We start from the raw sequence: 18772 nt of genomic DNA on the forward strand, positions 1-18772 counted from the left end.
TCGAAATGAAACCTGCCTAACTTTTGTAAGTAAGCTGTAAGGAATGAGCCTGCCAAATTTCAGCCTTCCACCTACACGGGAAGTTGGAGAATTAGTGATGAGTCAGTCAGTCAGTCAGTCAGTGAGGGCTTTGCCTTTTATTATTATAGATAATATACACACACACACACACAAACATATATATGCATATACATATATATACATATCTACATATACACATATCTACATATATATATACATATACACATCCACATATATATACATATATATATAGACATATCAACATATATATACACACATACATAAACACACACATATACATATACACATACATACATACACACACACACACATATATATATATATATACATACACAGACACATATATATACATAAATATTTACATATCTACATATATACACATCTACATATATATACACATATTAGGGATGCACGATAATATCGGATTTATATTTGTATCGGCAGATAATGGGTTAAAATAATTTTATCGGCATCGGACCGATGACTAAATTGGACCGATAATTCGAACCGATATTGATGACGCATTCACTGTGTTCCGGATGTGCCGGACGTTTAGGCGACGCTGGGCTACTGTCCGAAAATGTCTGCGGTGTGGAAGTTTTTCAAAGTGAGTGAGAGTGACATAAAATATGCCATTTGCAACACTTGTTTGACTAATGTTTTGCGTGGAGGGACCAAAGTGCGAAATTTCAATACCACCAACTTAATTACACACTTGAAGACACGCCATCCCGACAAATATACAGAATTCCTCAGAGCAAAAGAGGAGAATCCTGCGCCACCACGCACAAAATCAAAAACTGCTGTTAATCAACGTGTTGATCAGTTACTTGAAAAATCAAAGAAATTTGATAAAGACAACCCTAAAGCTAAAACAATTACTGCAAAGGTGATGGAATTTATTGCTCTGGACGATCAGCCATTTTCTGTTGTCGAAGATACAGGATTTCGAAGGCTGCTTGAGTATCTCGAGCCCCGTTACCAGATACCCAGTCGCCGTTATTTTTCGGACATAGCGCTTCCAGAGTTGCATAAAATTGTGGAAAGTCATGTGCACACACTCCTTGCTGAAGATGTCACAGCCATAAGCTTTACCACTGATATATGGACATCTGAGTGCTATTAGTATGCTTAGTTTAACTGCTCAGTGGATCGACCGCAAGTTTGAATTGCAGAAAGCAATCTTGCATGCCCAAGAATGCTCCGGATCACACACGGGTGCTGCACTCTCTGTAGCTTTTAAAAGAATGTTTGAAACATGGAAAATACCCAAAGAGAATGTTCATGTAGTATTACGAGACAATGCACGCAACATTGCAAAGGCTATGGAGGAATGCGGGATCCCAAGTTTGCCATGTATGGCTCATACTTTACAGCTTGTCGTGAACGATGGCGTACTATCCCAGCGCAGTGTCTCTGATACAATAGCGATCGGCAGAAAAATAGTCGGTCACTTTAAGCATTCACAATTAGCCAACTCGCGTCTCAAAACTATACAAACTGAACTTGGTATGCAGCCGAAAATGCTTCAGCAAGATGTTTCGACTAGATGGAGCAGCACAGTCTATATGCTGCAAAGCTTGCTGGAGCTGAAAAGAGCCCTTGGGGCTTATGCCTCCGATTTTGAGTTACCTGCAACTCTAACGCCTAATCAGTGGGGTTTGATCGAGAACATAATCACACTCCTTGCTCCATTTGAACAACTGACAAAAGAAATTTGCCAGTCTGAAGCCTTGGCTTCTAACGTTATTCCCTCAATTAATGCCTTAAAACGACTGTTGACTAAAAGTGCTCATACTGACTTCGGAGTCAAAACCAGTAAAAGCGCTCTCTTGGAGGCTGTAAACAATCGTTTCATTGAGATTTACAAAGAATCCATGTACTGTGTTGCCACTATTGTAGACCCGAGATACAAAGACCGCTATTTCGCTGCAGATGTAAAATCACTGGCATTCAAAATGTTGCAAGCTCAGGTGGAACTTGCATCGAACGAAATGCAGACGACTGAATCACAGATAGATGGTCCACAAAAGAAAAGGGCCAAGAGAAATGACGAAGTGGCTTGCACGCTCTTCGAAATGTACAACGAAATTCTTGAAGAGAACACATTGATGCCTCGGGAAAACAGCCAGATGACAACAGAGGTGAGTTAAAAAAAAAAAGCTCTGTGGAGATCTTTACAACATTGTTTTAAGTAAATAACATGATCTGTCGGATATAATATCACTATTCTAACATAATTCGAATGTATACAAAATCTTGGAAGGCAAGAAAGAAAAACGGCAATCGAATGTAAAAAGAGCGGTTGTTGGTTTTACCTCGCACTAACTTTGGCTTCATGTTACTTAAGACGTGCTGGACACTTTTGTGGGATTTTACAGGTCTGTTTTTGCACGTAAGTTTTTAGGATCAGTCTATGCGTATTTCTAAATTGTTAACCCATATTGTTATTAGTCATTAGTTAAACGGTCGGCATCTTCTGTGTTAAACACAACCATTTTAAAGATTGCTAGTTTTCATCAAGCGACTGAGCCAACTATAGCCTATGCTTCTTTGCTTCATATTGTTGTTCGGTGCGTGTTAACTAAATAGTTTCATAAATAAACAAACTCGTTTTACATTTTTTTGTTACTTTGAAAAATGCTGTCTGCTAATAATTGATTATAATACTTTGTTGAGGTCTTTCAAGTATTTTGTGTAACATTTAATACACTTGTTTCATTTGTAAAACACTTAAAGGGTCACAATGCTTCAGTTAATTTACTGTAAAAAATAGACAAAGGGATATAAGGTCCTCTGGCCTCTAGGAAAAAAAGAAAAAAAATGACTGCATTTACTTTGTTTGAGCAATCACTGACAATTTTGTTTGTTTTTCTTTTGAACGTTGTCTTTAGAAAGTGCCAGTGCGGTTTGTGTCTTACTTCTCTTTGCATTGCTTTTTGTGGGACAGCCAATCACATTCATGGAAGACACTGTTTTCAACTGAGTCTCTTAAGCAATAATGAGCAACTTGTAAGCAGATCATCCATCCATCCATCCATTTTCCAACCCGCAGAATCCGAACACAGGGTCACGGGGGTCTGCTGGAGCCAATCCCAGCCAACACAGGGCACAAGGCAGGAAACAATCCTGGGCAGGGTGCCAACCCACCGCAGGACACACACAAACACACCCACACACCAAGCACACACTAGGGCCAATTTAGAATCGCCAATCCACCTAACCTGCATGTCTTTGGAATGTGGGAGGAAACCGGAGCGCCCGGAGGAAACCCACGCAGACACGGGGAGAACATGCAAACTCCACGCAGGGAGGACCCGGGAATCGAACCCAGGTCCCCAGATCTCCCAACTGCGAGGCAGCAGCGCTACCCACTGCGCCACCGTGCCGCCCTAAGCAGATCATGATCATGCCCAATGCGTCGATCGTGTTGCATTCAAAAAAAAATTTTTTTTAAACGTTAGTCTATCATATATCCTCCCTATGGCATCTGCCACTTGATTGACATACAGGGCGGCCAGTCTGAGATCTCTTTTCTTCTAACACACTAGTCATCCCGCACTCACGATCAAACGCGCGAGCTACTGCAAAACTTCGGCTGTTGATCTAGTTAGCCTTCCAATTTATATCGACTAAAGAAGGGATTTTTAAAAAAAAAATTTGTTTGGGCAGGGTATGGGCTGGATGTGGAATTGGAAGAGGATTTTTTACTCACAATGTCACAATCGAAGTGCGTTTGTCTGATATGTCAATCTATCATTGCTATTCCAAACAAGGAAAATGTGGAAAGGCACTTTCGGACTGTTCATAAAAACTACGAAACTGACTTCCTTCCGAAAAGCGATCCGAGAAAGAGAAAGGAGAGGGAACTAAAATCGCCGTTAATCGGACAGCCGTCATTTTTCACATTCAGCTGAAGTCTGAGGCTCATGGACAGTTTTGGAACTTACTCACAGAGAAAAAGTTCCCAAAAATGAGGAAATGTGCTGCCTCCTTGACTGCATTATTCGGCTCTACTTATTTATGCGAGTCAGCCTTTTCCCATGTGAAGATTATTAAATCCAAGTACTGTAGTGACCATAAATGTATTGAATTGTTATTGTGCCATACGGGTTATTCAGTTATGCAAGGTATGACAACATATATTTTATGTATAATGTATACTCGGTATATATATATATATATATATATATATATATATATATATATATATATATATATATATATATATATAATTTTTAATGTAGGTAGATCATTTCGATCTGGTCATTTTAAAAGTAGCTCGCAAGCCGAAAAAGTGTGGATCTACAGTGAAAAGCAAAAATATTAATAATAAAATGTTTCAAAAAACAGCAAATACAATACAGACATGCATTCAATTCAAATGCCATATACTTTTTTTTATTGTAAGGATTCTAATCTTAATCTCACAGCCCTGGTAAAAGCCAAAATGCAGATCTATCTTTTAGATATGAAAGATGACACAGAATATAATATTGTATATGTATGCATGCTACTTGGCAGGTGCAGGGATTTCTTTCTGAAGCACCAATCCCGAGGAATGAAAATCCACTGAAATATTGGAACAACAACTGGAGTCGGTTTCCTACCATTGCCAAAGTAGCACGCAAATTCCTGTCAGCCCCATGTACTAGCGTGGATAGCGAGAGATTATTCAGTTTGGCTTCTAATGTGATCAACGAAAAGAGAAACAGAATTTCCTGTGGCAAGGCAGAGATGCTCTTGTTCGTTAAGAAAAACCTCCCCATCATGCTTAAAAAATAGAAAAGAATGATAAGCCTCCAGAAAAAAAAAGTTACTTATTTCTTTACTGTTGTACGCTTTTCTGATTTTTAAAATTATAGATTGGTTAGATTTATTCCATCAAAAAAGAAAGAAAAAATGTTACGTGGTAAACTATTTAATACTGCAGACTGTAAAACAAAGGATCAGATAGCCAGTCAAATGTGATTGAGCAGAAGCCATTTTAATGATTGTAAATAATCTGCAAAAGTTGTTATTCTTAAGTTGTATTGCTTATTTCATTGTAATTGTACATTTTACCATTTTTTTTCAGTTTTCATTTTTTCGATTATTGTTGAATTTGTTGTATTTGTTCCATCAAAAAGAAAGAGAAAAGTCATTTAAAACAAAAACCTGTAGAACTGTTACCCATATAACCAACAGGTAGCCAGCTAAATGTGGCAGATATCATTTGTTTTTAATGATTGAATGTGGTGTGCAAAATTGTTATACAAATAAATGTTCACTTTGTCTGTAATTCTTGTCCAGACAGATCAAGTCTAATTTTTCTCTGTATCTTATAAATATGTATATCGGCATCAGTATCGGCATCGGCAGATAAGTACATAGACATTATCGGATATCGGCATCGGCCCAAAATTCCCATATCGGTGCATCCCTAACACATATATATACATATCTACATATATATATATATATATATATCTATACATATTAATAAAAGGCAAAGCCCTCACTGACTCACTGACTGACTGACTCATCACTAATTCTCGAACTTCCCGTGTAGGTGGAAGGCTGAAATTTGGCAGGCTCATTCCTTTCAACTTACTTACAAAAGTTAGGCAGGTTTCATTTCGAAATTCTACGCGTAATGGTCACAACTGGAACCTGTTTTTTGTCCATATACTCTAATGGAGGAGGCGGAGTCACGTATCGCGTCATCACGCCTCCTACGTAATCAAGTGAACTAAAAACAAGGAAGAGATTTACAGCACGAGTCAAACGCGGGAACGAAGGTAAATGACGTTAATTTTTGAGTGTCTTTTAATACTGTGTAAGCATACATATTAACACACGTGCAATTAAACGTGTGCACTTACGGGGTGATTTCTCAGGCTTAAAAGCTCGCCTTTAATCAAACGCGGGAACAAAGGTAAATGACGTTGTTCACTGTCTTTTAATACTGTGTAAGCATACATATTAACACATGTGCAATTAAAGTGTGCATTTACGGGATAATTTCTCAGGCTTAAAAGCTCGCCTTTTACTAAAAAGGTAAATGCAAACTGTTTTCATTCTGAAGGGCACAAACCACGTTAGATTTCAGACGTTAAACGCGCAAAAATGTCGGTACACCAGATAAATAAGCGCAACATATTATCAGTTGTATTGTATGCTTACAATACATATAGAAATGTGTTAATCGTTAACTAATATTATGGGATGGTGTTTTTCGACTCGCGCCTTGATTTAAACGATTGCATTTCTTGGTGGGTTTGCGTAGCTTATTGTCAATATCTTTACACCTCTTTTTAAGACTTAATTTAAAAAGGTTTTCTTTTCTTCTTAATTAAAATTTAAAAGCAATACTTCACCGCTGCGAAGCCCCTCTAGCACTGACGTCCGAGGTTCGATTACCGTAAGCGAGTGCAGTGAGTGTGTACGCCTGATGAGCCAAGAATAAGGGGGAAAGACGTGTCGCGTACTCTTTGCATTATTTGACAGTAAACTATTTTCAATCATTCTATGATCTGCTTCTCACAACTGAAGGCACCGTGGCTGATGTTACCTCACTTGCTGGCCAACCATAAGCGTTACCTGGTAGGTAACCAGCCACTCACTTCACTCCCTTACGGGAATCGAACCTCGGAGGTTTTCTTTTCTTCTTAATTAAAATTTAAAAGCAATACTTCACCACTGCGAAGCCCCTCTAGCACTGACGTCCGAGGTTCGATTACCGTAAGCGAGTGCAGTGAGTGTGTACTCCTGATGAGCCAAGAATAAGGGGGAAAGACGTGTCGCGTACTCTTTGCATTATTTGACAGTAAACTATTTTCAACCATTCTATGATCTGCTTCTCACAACTGAAGGCACCGTGGCTGATGTTACCTCACTTGCTGGCCAACCATAAGCGTTACCTGGTAGGTAACCAGCCACTCACTTCACTCCCTTACGGGAATCGAACCTCGGACGTCAGCGCTACAGGCGAAGCCCCTAAAATTGTGCCACGGCGTGTGGTTCGTTTATTTGACAACATGTAGATCGGGGTAATTACATTCACGGCATTCGTAGTCTGATTCACAATCTGATTGTATGGGTGGTTACCTACCAGGTAACGCTTATAGTTGGCCAGCAAGTCAGCTCGAAATGATCACTCGTGTGAAGGCATCTTCACAAAAAAACAGATCCTTAACAAATTGTTATTAGTATATTTTCCCTCAATTTAAAAAGGTTTTCTTTTCTTCTTAATAAAAATTTAAAAGCGGTACTTTGCCGGTGCGAAGCGCGTGGATTTGACCGACTGACACATACAGACATATTCATGAGTGCAGGTACTTCGGAAAGAAAGCACCGTGTAAACCTAAAGTTTAAATTAAGTTCATAGACCTACAAAAGGTTGCCATTCATTTGAGGCAAGATTGCTTTTCCTCTGTACAACTATACGTTGCATTCTCAAGAGTGTGCTTGCACGGCTTCAGATATAGATATATATATATATGTATGTATGTCTATATATAAATATGTAAGCTTGTAAGTACTGCCTTACTTCTCTTTAAGAAAGGAAGATGTAATGATACTTGATTTAAACGATTCCATGTCTTTCTGGGTTTGCTTAGCTTATTGTCAATATCTTCACACCTTTGTTTAAGACTTATTGACTGAAACGGGCTTTCACGAAAAAAGTTAGGGCTTTGCTACAGGATACACCCTCCACAAGTTAAGCAAGTAAAAATAAAATATATATTTCTCTTTTATTTAAACCTTTTAAGTTTGTATGCATAGCCTAATTTGGTTGTTTTATTTTTTTTTTTCTTTCTTCAGTAATATTTAATCTCCTTAAAGAAAAAGAACATATCCATTTTACTTTTTTTGTATCTCTTTAGTAATATTTTAGTGTAAAAGGATAACCAGTATTTAAACCTTTTATGTTACTTTATAAATTTATTTTACACAATGTTGAAAAATTAATAAGAAAGCTACATATTTTGGCAGCTGCTGCTTTAATTTTCAATGAAATGAAAAAACCTCTCCAAGAGAAAACGTCAATGAAGAAGAAACAGTTCACACTATCTAAAAATGAGAAACCCTCATTTATAAAAGTTTGCTGCAGATGACTTAACTGAAAATAAATGAATAGTTCCTATGTGTATAATACATATTTATCTATTTGACTTATGCCTTTATTCCAGCAACTTGCAACATCTGAGGTACAATTTCTTACATTACTTTTGTTTTTTGCAGCACAGGCACCTGAAGTGACTTCCTCAGGGTCACACAGTGGTGTCAGTACCAGGATTTGAACTGACAAGCTCCGGGTTTGCTGAAATATTACTGAAGAAAGAAAAAAAACGAAAACGGGCAAATAGGGCTATGCATACAGATGTCCATCCATCCATTATCCAACCCGCTATATCCTAAATACAGGAGCCAATAAGTAGATATGTATATATACAGTATATATATATATATATATATATATATATATATATATATATATATATATATATATATGTGTGTGTGAATGTATGTATGTATATATGTATGTCTATATTTATATCTATATATATATATATGTACATATGTAAATTTGTATATGTATATATATATATATATATATATATGTATATGTGGATGTGTATATGTATATATATGTATATGTACATATGTGTATATGTAGATATGCATATATATATATATGTATATATGTTTATGTATATATATGGTTACATAACCTCTTTAACACACTACTTCTCCGCTGCGAAGCGCGGGTATTTTGCTATATATATATATATATATATATATATATATATATGACAGCAACACTCATAACAATGACAACACAATTACATATATATATATGTAGATACAGTGGTGTGAAAAACTATTTGCCCCCTTCCTGATTTCTTATTCTTTTGCATGTTTGTCACACAAAATGTTTCTGATCATCAAACACATTTAACCATTAGTCAAATATAACACAAGTAAACACAAAATGCAGTTTTTAAATGATGGTTTTTATTATTTAGGGAGAAAAAAAATCCAAACCTACATGGCCCTGTGTGAAAAAGTAATTGCCCCCTTGTTAAAGAATAACCTAACTGTGGTGTATCACACCTGAGTTCAATTTCCGTAGCCACCCCCAGGCCTGATTACTGCCACACCTGTTTCAATCAAGAAATCACTTAAATAGGAGCTGCCTGACACAGAGAAGTAGACCAAAAGCACCTCAAAAGCTAGACATCATGCCAAGATCCAAAGAAATTCAGGAACAAATGAGAACAGAAGTAATTGAGATCTATCAGTCTGGTAAAGGTTATAAAGCCATTTCTAAAGCTTTGGGACTCCAGCGAACCACAGTGAGAGCCATTATCCACAAATGTCAAAAACATGGAACAGTGGTGAACCTTCCCAGGAGTGGCCGACCGACCAAAAATACCCCAAGAGCGCAGAGACGACTCATCCGAGAGGTCACAAAAGACCCCAGGACAACGTCTAAAGAACTGCAGGCCTCACTTGCCTCAATTAAGGTCAGTGTTCACGACTCCACCATAAGAAAGAGACTGGGCAAAAACGGCCTGCATGGCAGATTTCCAAGACGCAAACCACTGTTAAGCAAAAAGAACATTAGGGCTCGTCTCAATTTTGCTAAGAAACATCTCAATGATTGCCAAGACTTTGGGGAAAATACCTTGTGGACTGATGAGTCAAAAGTTGAACTTTTTGGAAGGCAAATGTCCCGTTACATCTGGCATAAAAGGAACACAGCATTTCAGAAAAAGAACATCATACCAACAGTAAAATATGGTGGTGGTAGTGTGATGGTCTGGGGTTGTTTTGCTGCTTCAGGACCTGGAAGGCTTGCTGTGATAGATGGAACCATGAATTCTACTGTCTACCAAAAAATCCTGAAGGAGAATGTCCTGCCATCTGTTCGTCAACTCAAGCTGAAGCGATCTTGGGTGCTGCAACAGGACAATGACCCAAAACACACCAGCAAATCCACCTCTGAATGGCTGAAGAAAAACAAAATGAAGACTTTGGAGTGGCCTAGTCAAAGTCCTGACCTGAATCCAATTGAGATGCTATGGCATGACCTTAAAAAGGCGGTTCATGCTAGAAAACCCTCAAATAAAGCTGAATTACAACAATTTTGCAAAGATGAGTGGGCCAAAATTCCTCCAGAGCGCTGTAAAAGACTCATTGCAAGTTATCACAAACGCTTGATTGCAGTTATTGCTGCTAAGGGTGGCCCAACCAGTTATTAGGTTCAGGGGGCAATTACTTTTTCACACAGGGCCATATAGGTTTGGATTTTTTTTTCTCCCTAAATAATAAAAACCACCATTTACAAACTGCATTTTGTGTTTACTTGTGTTATATTTGACTAATGGTTAAATGTGTTTGATGATCAGAAACATTTTGTGTGACAAACATGCAAAAGAATAAGAAATCAGGAAGGGGGCAAATAGTTTTTCACACCACTGTATGTATATATATATGTGTCAATCTATGTATGTATGTATGTATGTATGTATGTATGTATGTCTAGATATATATATATATGTAGATATGTATATATATGTGTATATATGTAGATGTGTATATATGTAGATATGTAAATATGTATGTATATATATGTGTCTGTGTATATATATATATGTGTGTGTGTATGTATGCATGTATGTGTGTATGTATGTATGTGTATATGAATATGTGTGTGTTTATGTATGTATGTATATATATGTTGATATGTGTATATATATATGTGGATATGTATATATAAATATGTAGATATGTGTATATGTAGATATGTATATATATATATGTATATATGTATATATGTGTTTATGTGTGTGTGTGTTTATATTATATATATAAAAGACAGCAACACTCATAACAATGACAACACAATAACATTGACAATCATGTTACGTTATTTTTAAAATGTTTCCTTTTCTTTTTCATAACCTCTTTAACACACTACTTCTCCGCTGCGAAGCGCAGGTATTTTGCTAGTATATATATATATATATCTAGACATACATACATAGATAGATTGACACATATATATATACATATCTACATATATATATTTGTAATTGTGTTGTCATTGATATGAGTGTTGCTGTCATATATATATATATATATATATATATATATATATATATATATATAGCAAAATACCCGCGCTTCGCAGCGGAGAAGTAGTGTGTTAAAGAGGTTATGTAAACATATATATATATATATACATATACATATATATACATATCTACATATACAGATATCTACATATTGCAAAATACCCGCGCTTCGCAGCGGAGAAGTAGTGTGTTAAAAAGGTTATGTAACCATATATATACATAAACATATACAGTAATCCCTCCTCCATCGCGGGGGTTGTGTTCCAGAGCCACCCGCGAAATAAGAAAATCCGCGAAGTAGAAACCATATGTTTATATGGTTATTTTTATATTGTCATGCTTGGGTCACAGATTTGCGCAGAAACACAGGAGGTTGTAGAGAGACAGGAACGTTATTCAAACACTGCAAACAAACATTTGTCTCTTTTTCAAAAGTTTAAACTGTGCTCCATGACAAGACAGAGATGACAGTTCTGTCTCACAATTAAAAGAATGCAAACATATCTTCCTCTTCAAAGGAGTGCGTGTCAGGAGCACAGAATGTCACATAGATAGAGAAAACAATCTCTAGCAAACAAATCAATAGGGCTGTTTGGCTTTTAAGTATGTGAAGCACCGCGGCACAAAGCTGTTGAAGGCGGCAGCTCACACCCCCTCCGTCAGGAGCAGGGAGAGAGAGAGAGAGATAGACAGAGACAGAGTTTGTTTTTCAGTCAAAAATCAATACGTGCCCTTCGAGCTTTTAAGTATGCGAAGCACTGTGCAGCATGTCGTTTCAGGAAGCAGCTGCACAAAAGATAGCAACGTGAAGATAATCTTTCAGCATTTTTAGACGAGCGTCCGTATCGTCTAGGTGTGCGAACAGCCCCCCTACTCAATCCCCATACGTCAGGATCACAGATAGTCAGCGCAAGAGAGAGAGAAAAGTAAGCAATCTAGCTTCTCAGCCATCTGCCAATAGCATCCCTTGTATGAAATCAACTGGGCAAACCAACTGAGGAAGCATGTACCAGAAATTAAAAGACCCATTGTCCGCAGAAATCCGCGAACCAGCAAAAAATCCGCGATATATATTTAAATATGCTTACATATAAAATCCGCGATGGAGTGAAGCCGCGAAAGGCGAAGCGCGATATAGCGAGGGATCACTGTATATATATCTATATCCGAAGCCGTGCAAGCACACTCTTGAGAATGCAACGTATAGTTGTACAGAGGAAAAGCAATCTTGCCTCAAATGAATGGCAACCTTTTGTAGGTCTATGAACTTAATTTAAACTTTAGGTTTACACGGTGCTTTCTTTCCGAAGTACCTGCCCTCATGAATATGTCTGTATGTGTCAGTCGGTCAAATCCACGCGCTTCGCACCGGCGAAGTACCACTTTTAAATTTTTATTAAGAAGAAAAGAAAACCTTTTTAAATTGAGGGAAAATATACTAATACAGTGGAACCTCGAGATACGATCACCTCTGTATACGAGAAATTCAAAATACGAGGAAAGTATGAGCGAAAAATTCAGATCTAAATGCAAGCATTGGCTCGCGTAACGAGCCACGAGCCAGGCTGTGGGTATAGCTCGCGGCTTAGCGAGGTGGCGTGGTAGCAGTTGCGAGCCGCGATCTGCGGTGTCTGCGTTTCTCACTTAAGTGCACAGGTGGGAAACTGCCCACATCCATGATTGTTCCTGTGGCTGATGGGCTGCAGCTGCCATGTCCTCCCCACATATATAGAGAAGCGCGAGCCGGTTAAGGGGGAGAAGAAGTAAAAGAAAAGAGAGGAGAGAGCGCAGGCAGGCAGGAAGTCGGTGCGGGAGAGCGAGCGAGCGAGTGCAGGCTCGCGTGTAGCTGAACAGGCGTGCCAAACAGCTGAAGCAGGACGGTGTAGAGAAGGTCAGCTGCATTAAGAGTGTCTCGCCTGTTGCAGAGCCCGCAGGTGAGACGCTAACAGAGAAGAAGCACCGGGGATTGTCATCTGTTTTTTAAAGACTGCATCCTTTTGACGTTTTAACCTCGTGTTAAAGGATTGTTATTCTTGTGTATTTTAAACCTCCACTTCACAACTGTTTTAAGGATTATTTATTTAAAGATTTATTGAATGCTCTACTGCACTTTGGACACCTGTTTTGATTCTTTTAATAATCAGTTATATTATCTACCAGTGTTATTTATTAAAGGTAGACTACAGTATATATAATTTATCAGTGTTATTTGTTAGGAAAATTGATTTTTATGTTAATATATTTGGGGTGCGGAACGGATTAACTGGATTTCTGTTATTTTCAATGGGGAAGTTTGTTCTAGATACGAGAAATTCGCTATACAAGCTCAGTGCTGGAACGAATTAAACTCGTATCTAGAGGTTCCACTGTAACAGTTTGTTAAGGATCTGTTTTTTTGTGAAGCTGCCTTCACTCGAGTGATCACTTCGACCTGACTTGGTGGCCAACTATAAGCGTTACCTGGTAGGTAACCACCCATACAATCAGATTGTGAATCAGACTACGAATGCCGTGAATGTAATTACCCCGATCTACATGTTGTCAAATAAACGAACCACACGCCGTGGCGCGAATGTAATTACCCCATCTACATGTCAAATAAACGAACCACACGCCGTGGCGCAATTTTAGGGGCTTTGCCTGTAGCGCAGACGTCCGAGGTTTGATTCCCGTAAGGGAGTGAAGTGAGTGGCTGGTTACCTACCAGGTAACGCTTATGGTTGGCCAGCAAGTGAGGTAACATCAGCCACGGTGCCTTCAGTTGTGAGAAGCAGATCATAGAATGGTTGAAAATAGTTTACTGTCAAATAATGCAAAGAGTACGTGACACGTCTTTCCCCCTTATTCTTGGCTCATCAGGAGTACACACTCACTGCACTTGCTTACAGTAATCGAACCTCGGACGTCAGCGCTAGAGGGGCTTAGCAGCAGTGAAGTATTGCTTTTAAATTTTAATTAAGAAGAAAAGAAAACCTCCGAGGTTCGATTCCCGTAAGGGAGTGAAGTGAGTGGCTGGTTACCTACCAGGTAACGCTTATGGTTGGCCAGCAAGTGAGGTAACATCAGCCACGGTGCCTTCAGTTGTGAGAAGCAGATCATAGAATGATTGAAAATAGTTTACTGTCAAATAATACAAAGAGTACGCGACACGTCTTTCCCCCTTATTCTTGGCTCATCAGGCGTACACACTCACTGCACTCGCTTACGGTAATCGAACCTCGGACGTCAGTGCTAGAGGGGCTTCGCAGCGGTGAAGTATTGCTTTTAAATTTTAATTAAGAAGAAAAGAAAACCTTTTTAAATTAAGTCTTAAAAAGAGGTGTAAAGATATTGACAATAAGCTACGCAAACCCACCAAGAAATGCAATCGTTTAAATCAAGGCGCGAGTCGAAAAACACCATCCCATAATATTAGTTAACGATTAACACATTTCTATATGTATTGTAAGCATACAATACAACTGATAATATGTTGCGCTTATTTATCTGGTGTACCGACATTTTTGCGCGTTTAACGTCTGAAATCTAACGTGGTTTGTGCCCTTCAGAATGAAAACAGTTTGCATTTACCTTTTTAGTAAAAGGCGAGCTTTTAAGCCTGAGAAATCACCCCGTAAATGCACACGTCTAATTGCACATGTGTTAATATGTAGGCTTACACAGTATTAAAAGACAGTGAACAACGTCATTTACCTTTGTTCCCGCGTTTGATAAAAGGCGAGCTTTTAAGCCTGAGAAATCACCCCGTAAATGCACACGTTTAATTGCACATGTGTTAATATGTATGCTTACACAGTATTAAAAGACACTCAAAAATTAACGTCATTTACCTTCGTTCCTGCGTTTGACTCGTGCTGTAAATCTCTTCCTTGTTTTTAGTTCACGTGATTACGTAGGAGACGTGATGACGCGATACGTGACTCCGCCTCCTCCATTAGAGTATATGGACAAAAAACAGGTTCCAGTTATGACCATTACGCGTAGAATTTCGAAATGAAACCTGCCTAACTTTTGCAAGTAAGCTGTAAGGAATGAGCCTGCCAAATTTCAGCCTTCCACCTACACGGGAAGTTCGAGAATTAGTGATGAGTCAGTCAGTCAGTCAGTCAGTGAGTCGCTTTGCCTTTTATTAATATGTATAGATATATATATATATATATATAGTGTGTGTGTCTATATGTATGTTTTTTTCTCTAATAAATAAACATATAACTGCCACTGCAATACTTGTTTTGAAAGACTGTTTAAGTGAAAGTAAATGTTTCCAAAAATGAGGGACAATTTTTTGGACAGAAATCCGTAAAACACATATTGGTTGATATTGGTGTGAAACAACGGTTTTTATTAATATAAAGACTTTCCTTAAAAAATCTGTAGTACCGTGTTAGCCATTATGAATGTAGAGAAAAAGTCGAGCAAAACTACACCATTTATTGGCTAACTAAAAAGATTACAATATGGAAGCTTTCGAGGCAACTCAGGCCCCGTCTTCAGGCAAGATGTAATCAAGATGTAATGAAGAAGGGGCTGGAGTTGCCTCGAAAGCTTACAAATCTGGAGTGTTATACTCACTACTCTTCAGTGATTTGTAGCTCCTTTATTACACAGGCAGAATAATAGGCATTTACTTTTGGGTAAGTATTTTAGGTGCAATAATAACTAAATAAGGAAAAGAACTAATAAAAGTTGCAGCAAATACAAATGGCGTTATGGGGAAAAAACAATGTGACTTTCCAACCCACTGGGTCAACCACCTCCCCACACACACCCCAACGCACTCAGATAATAAGGGGTTAAAAATAAAACACTGATATTGGAGCAAATTTAAGTCAATAATAAATCAGCAGGCTAAACTTTGAAGTAATGAATTACAGCAGGAGGACATAAAGAAAAAACAATGCAACCACTGAGGAAATGCCGTGGCTCCATAAACACAGAGATGAGACCAGGTTTGAAAAGCACGTCTCATAACCGCCAACAGAGCAAACACGCAGAAATATAAAAGGCAGAATACATTTTTAAAAGATGAGAGGGTGCCTAAATAATATTTATGGTCGTATGTTAAGTATAAAAACACTGCATTAGGAACCGTCCTTGCGCATACCAAATACGCGCGTAATGTAAGTGCGAGGTTCCCGCACTTTTTTCCCCGCCTTGTTTTTCGGCGTCCTCTTACCGTTTTAATACTGAAGCTTAATATGAAATAACTACGTTAAAAAATCACCATAAAACAGTTAATAAGCATTTATTAACTAAATAAGGTAAAGAACGAATTAAAGCAGTAGCAAATAGAAAAAGCGTTAAGGGAAAAACGCGAATGTCCAGCCCGCAGGGTGAACGTGGATGAACTCCGGAGCATCCATCTTGGTCGTGGTCAATTTTTTATACCGGTACGTGGCGCGAGCATTTTAAAAAAAACTACACACGTTCTGTAAAAACTTTGATGGAGTTTTTGGGCGTCACGTTCAAACAATGTCCTGTAAATAATGAACGACGTTGTTTGCTTTAAATATGCTGTTGGCCTTTAGTGTATTTTAAAGTGCAAATAAAAAAGTGTACCAATTTACAAGCCGAATTGCTGTTTATTGAAAACACAAAACACGGGCAAGGTGGCCCGCGTTAGCTTTAAGGGTTACACCGACAACGTTTTTTTTTTGTGAGAGAACTGCCACTAACGGAAATTTTTTATGCGTAAAACATGAATAAAACAAAGGTGACTGAAAGCAACCACGAGTAAAGCATGTGCACTTTAAATCAAGTTTGATTTTGGTTGCTCTGAACGCTGCCGTACAGAAACCAGCAGAGTGCGCCTTCGCGAAGCTGGACACCTAATCGGGAGTCTGAGCAACGTGACCGCGGCTTTGGCCGGGCGGCCTGTCAGCGAGGCGAGTCGAGGGGAGGGGGACGTAACCTGTCACTGGCGTCGCGCGTGCCAAGAAAGCGTACAAATCAATTAAGAAACTCTAATAAGAGAAACCAAATCAAAGCAAGTGTACTCCTTTAGACTCCCTAATAACTGGCTTTGGCTAGCCTGTACATGAAAACGTGACGGTCGAAATGTCACTCGCCGCTAATCGCTCTTCACGTATCAGCGTTTTGTGTGGAAAAAAAATAATTAACAAAGATGGGGCAGCGTCATTCGCTTAAACGTTTGTCGACGTTCAAATAAAATCAGCAGCTATGCACGACTAGAAATACTATTTAAAAAAAAGACTCTGGTCGGCGAAAGCTCGCGTCTACCTGAACCTGAAAGGTGCCCCCCAGACTCTTGTGCCCCCCTCGCGGCACCCTACCTCTATCTTGTCCACGCTCCGTGAACAGCCAACCACCTTCATGCCATGCTGGACTAGAGCTCGGGCTATTGCAGCTCCAATGCCCACTGAGGCACCAGTCACCAAAGCCACTCTGCCTTTCCAGCGTTCCATCTCTTCGGCAGACGCGAGTAGTTTTCCAAATGTCGGAGCACAGCGTTTGCACACACCGAGAGTACTCTTCTAGACTGTTAGTTGGAGGTGGTCGACTCAACCATTCCACCTTCTCTCTTGCGTTTTCTGAGCTTCTCCTACTCGCTCTCTCTCTTACGCTCTGTCTTTGTGTCTTCCTATCTTTCACCCTTCAGGAAAAGATTCTGTCGGCAAAGCTCCAATCCCTGCGCTCCGGATTAAATATTAAACAGCCTGCCAGCAACATTTACATTATCTGGTTATCGTTGCCGCCCGCATCAGGTCCTGTCAATAAGCGCGAGGGCGGGAGAAAACTACAGAGAAAAACTAATGATGAGGGAATAAACATTGAAACTGTAAATGTTTGCTTTTTAAAATCCATAAACATGAGATTAGTTTTTGCGGCAAATGGTAAAGTTTGGAAAGTTTGTGAAATGCATGACGGAGTGACAGATTTGGCGAAAGGAAGAGCAGAGAAAGTTTGGGGAAAAATTGCAATGAGATAAATATTTGAGAAAAGATATCAGCAAGAAGTCATCAAGTAGGTGAACAAGGGACTATTGGAATAAGCAAACAAAATAAAAGTGAAACAATTATAATTATAATAATTAATAATAATTTTAGCATACTGTATCTCCATATCAGCTTACATCATAGGTGCTTCTGGCATCACTGATTATTAAATCTTTTGAAAAAACCTATAAACAGTAGGCTAAAAGAGAGAATTTAGTATAATAGATTAATTTCGGTTTGCCTTCCAGTCCAATAGAATTACAGAGGACATCATTGTCACTTTGCTTCATCTTGGAGGGTATCTAGACTCACATGAGCCTTCTGTTTGTAGACATCTTCATCTTTTAACACCATTCAGCCCCATCTTCTTACAGAGAGACTTATATAAGATTTAAATTTATATGTCAATTTGGTAGGGTGGCTGATTGACTTTTTGACAGACAGGACTCAATAGATGTCTTTTTGACATGCTGTCCTAATCTACTGGGTCACCTCAAGGCTGTGTTGTTTCATCTCTTTTTTAAATCCTCTTAACTAATGGTTGTCATAATGAAACTGAAAACTGGTTCATCTTAAAAATTATCGATGACATAGTGATTGTAAGTTTACTTAATGAGACTGAAACCAGTCACTGTCCATTAGTAGATG

General features: G+C 38.6%; 1 protein-coding gene across 1 annotated transcript in view; it reads right to left on the minus strand.

Moving 5' to 3' along the window:
• Positions 1 to 17818, minus strand: part of dhrs11a (dehydrogenase/reductase 11a) — a 230531-nt gene extending 212713 nt beyond the window's left edge. The window contains exon 1 of the mRNA XM_028806970.2: positions 17462 to 17818. Within this exon, the coding sequence (XP_028662803.1) occupies positions 17462 to 17593 (132 nt within the window). The 5' untranslated portion in view covers positions 17594 to 17818. The remainder of the gene's footprint in view (positions 1 to 17461) is intronic.
• Positions 17819 to 18772: the final 954 nt, after the last annotated feature.

The sequence above is a fragment of the Erpetoichthys calabaricus genome, chromosome 8, assembly GCF_900747795.2.
Source record: "Erpetoichthys calabaricus chromosome 8, fErpCal1.3, whole genome shotgun sequence".
Taxonomy (NCBI): domain Eukaryota; kingdom Metazoa; phylum Chordata; class Cladistia; order Polypteriformes; family Polypteridae; genus Erpetoichthys; species Erpetoichthys calabaricus.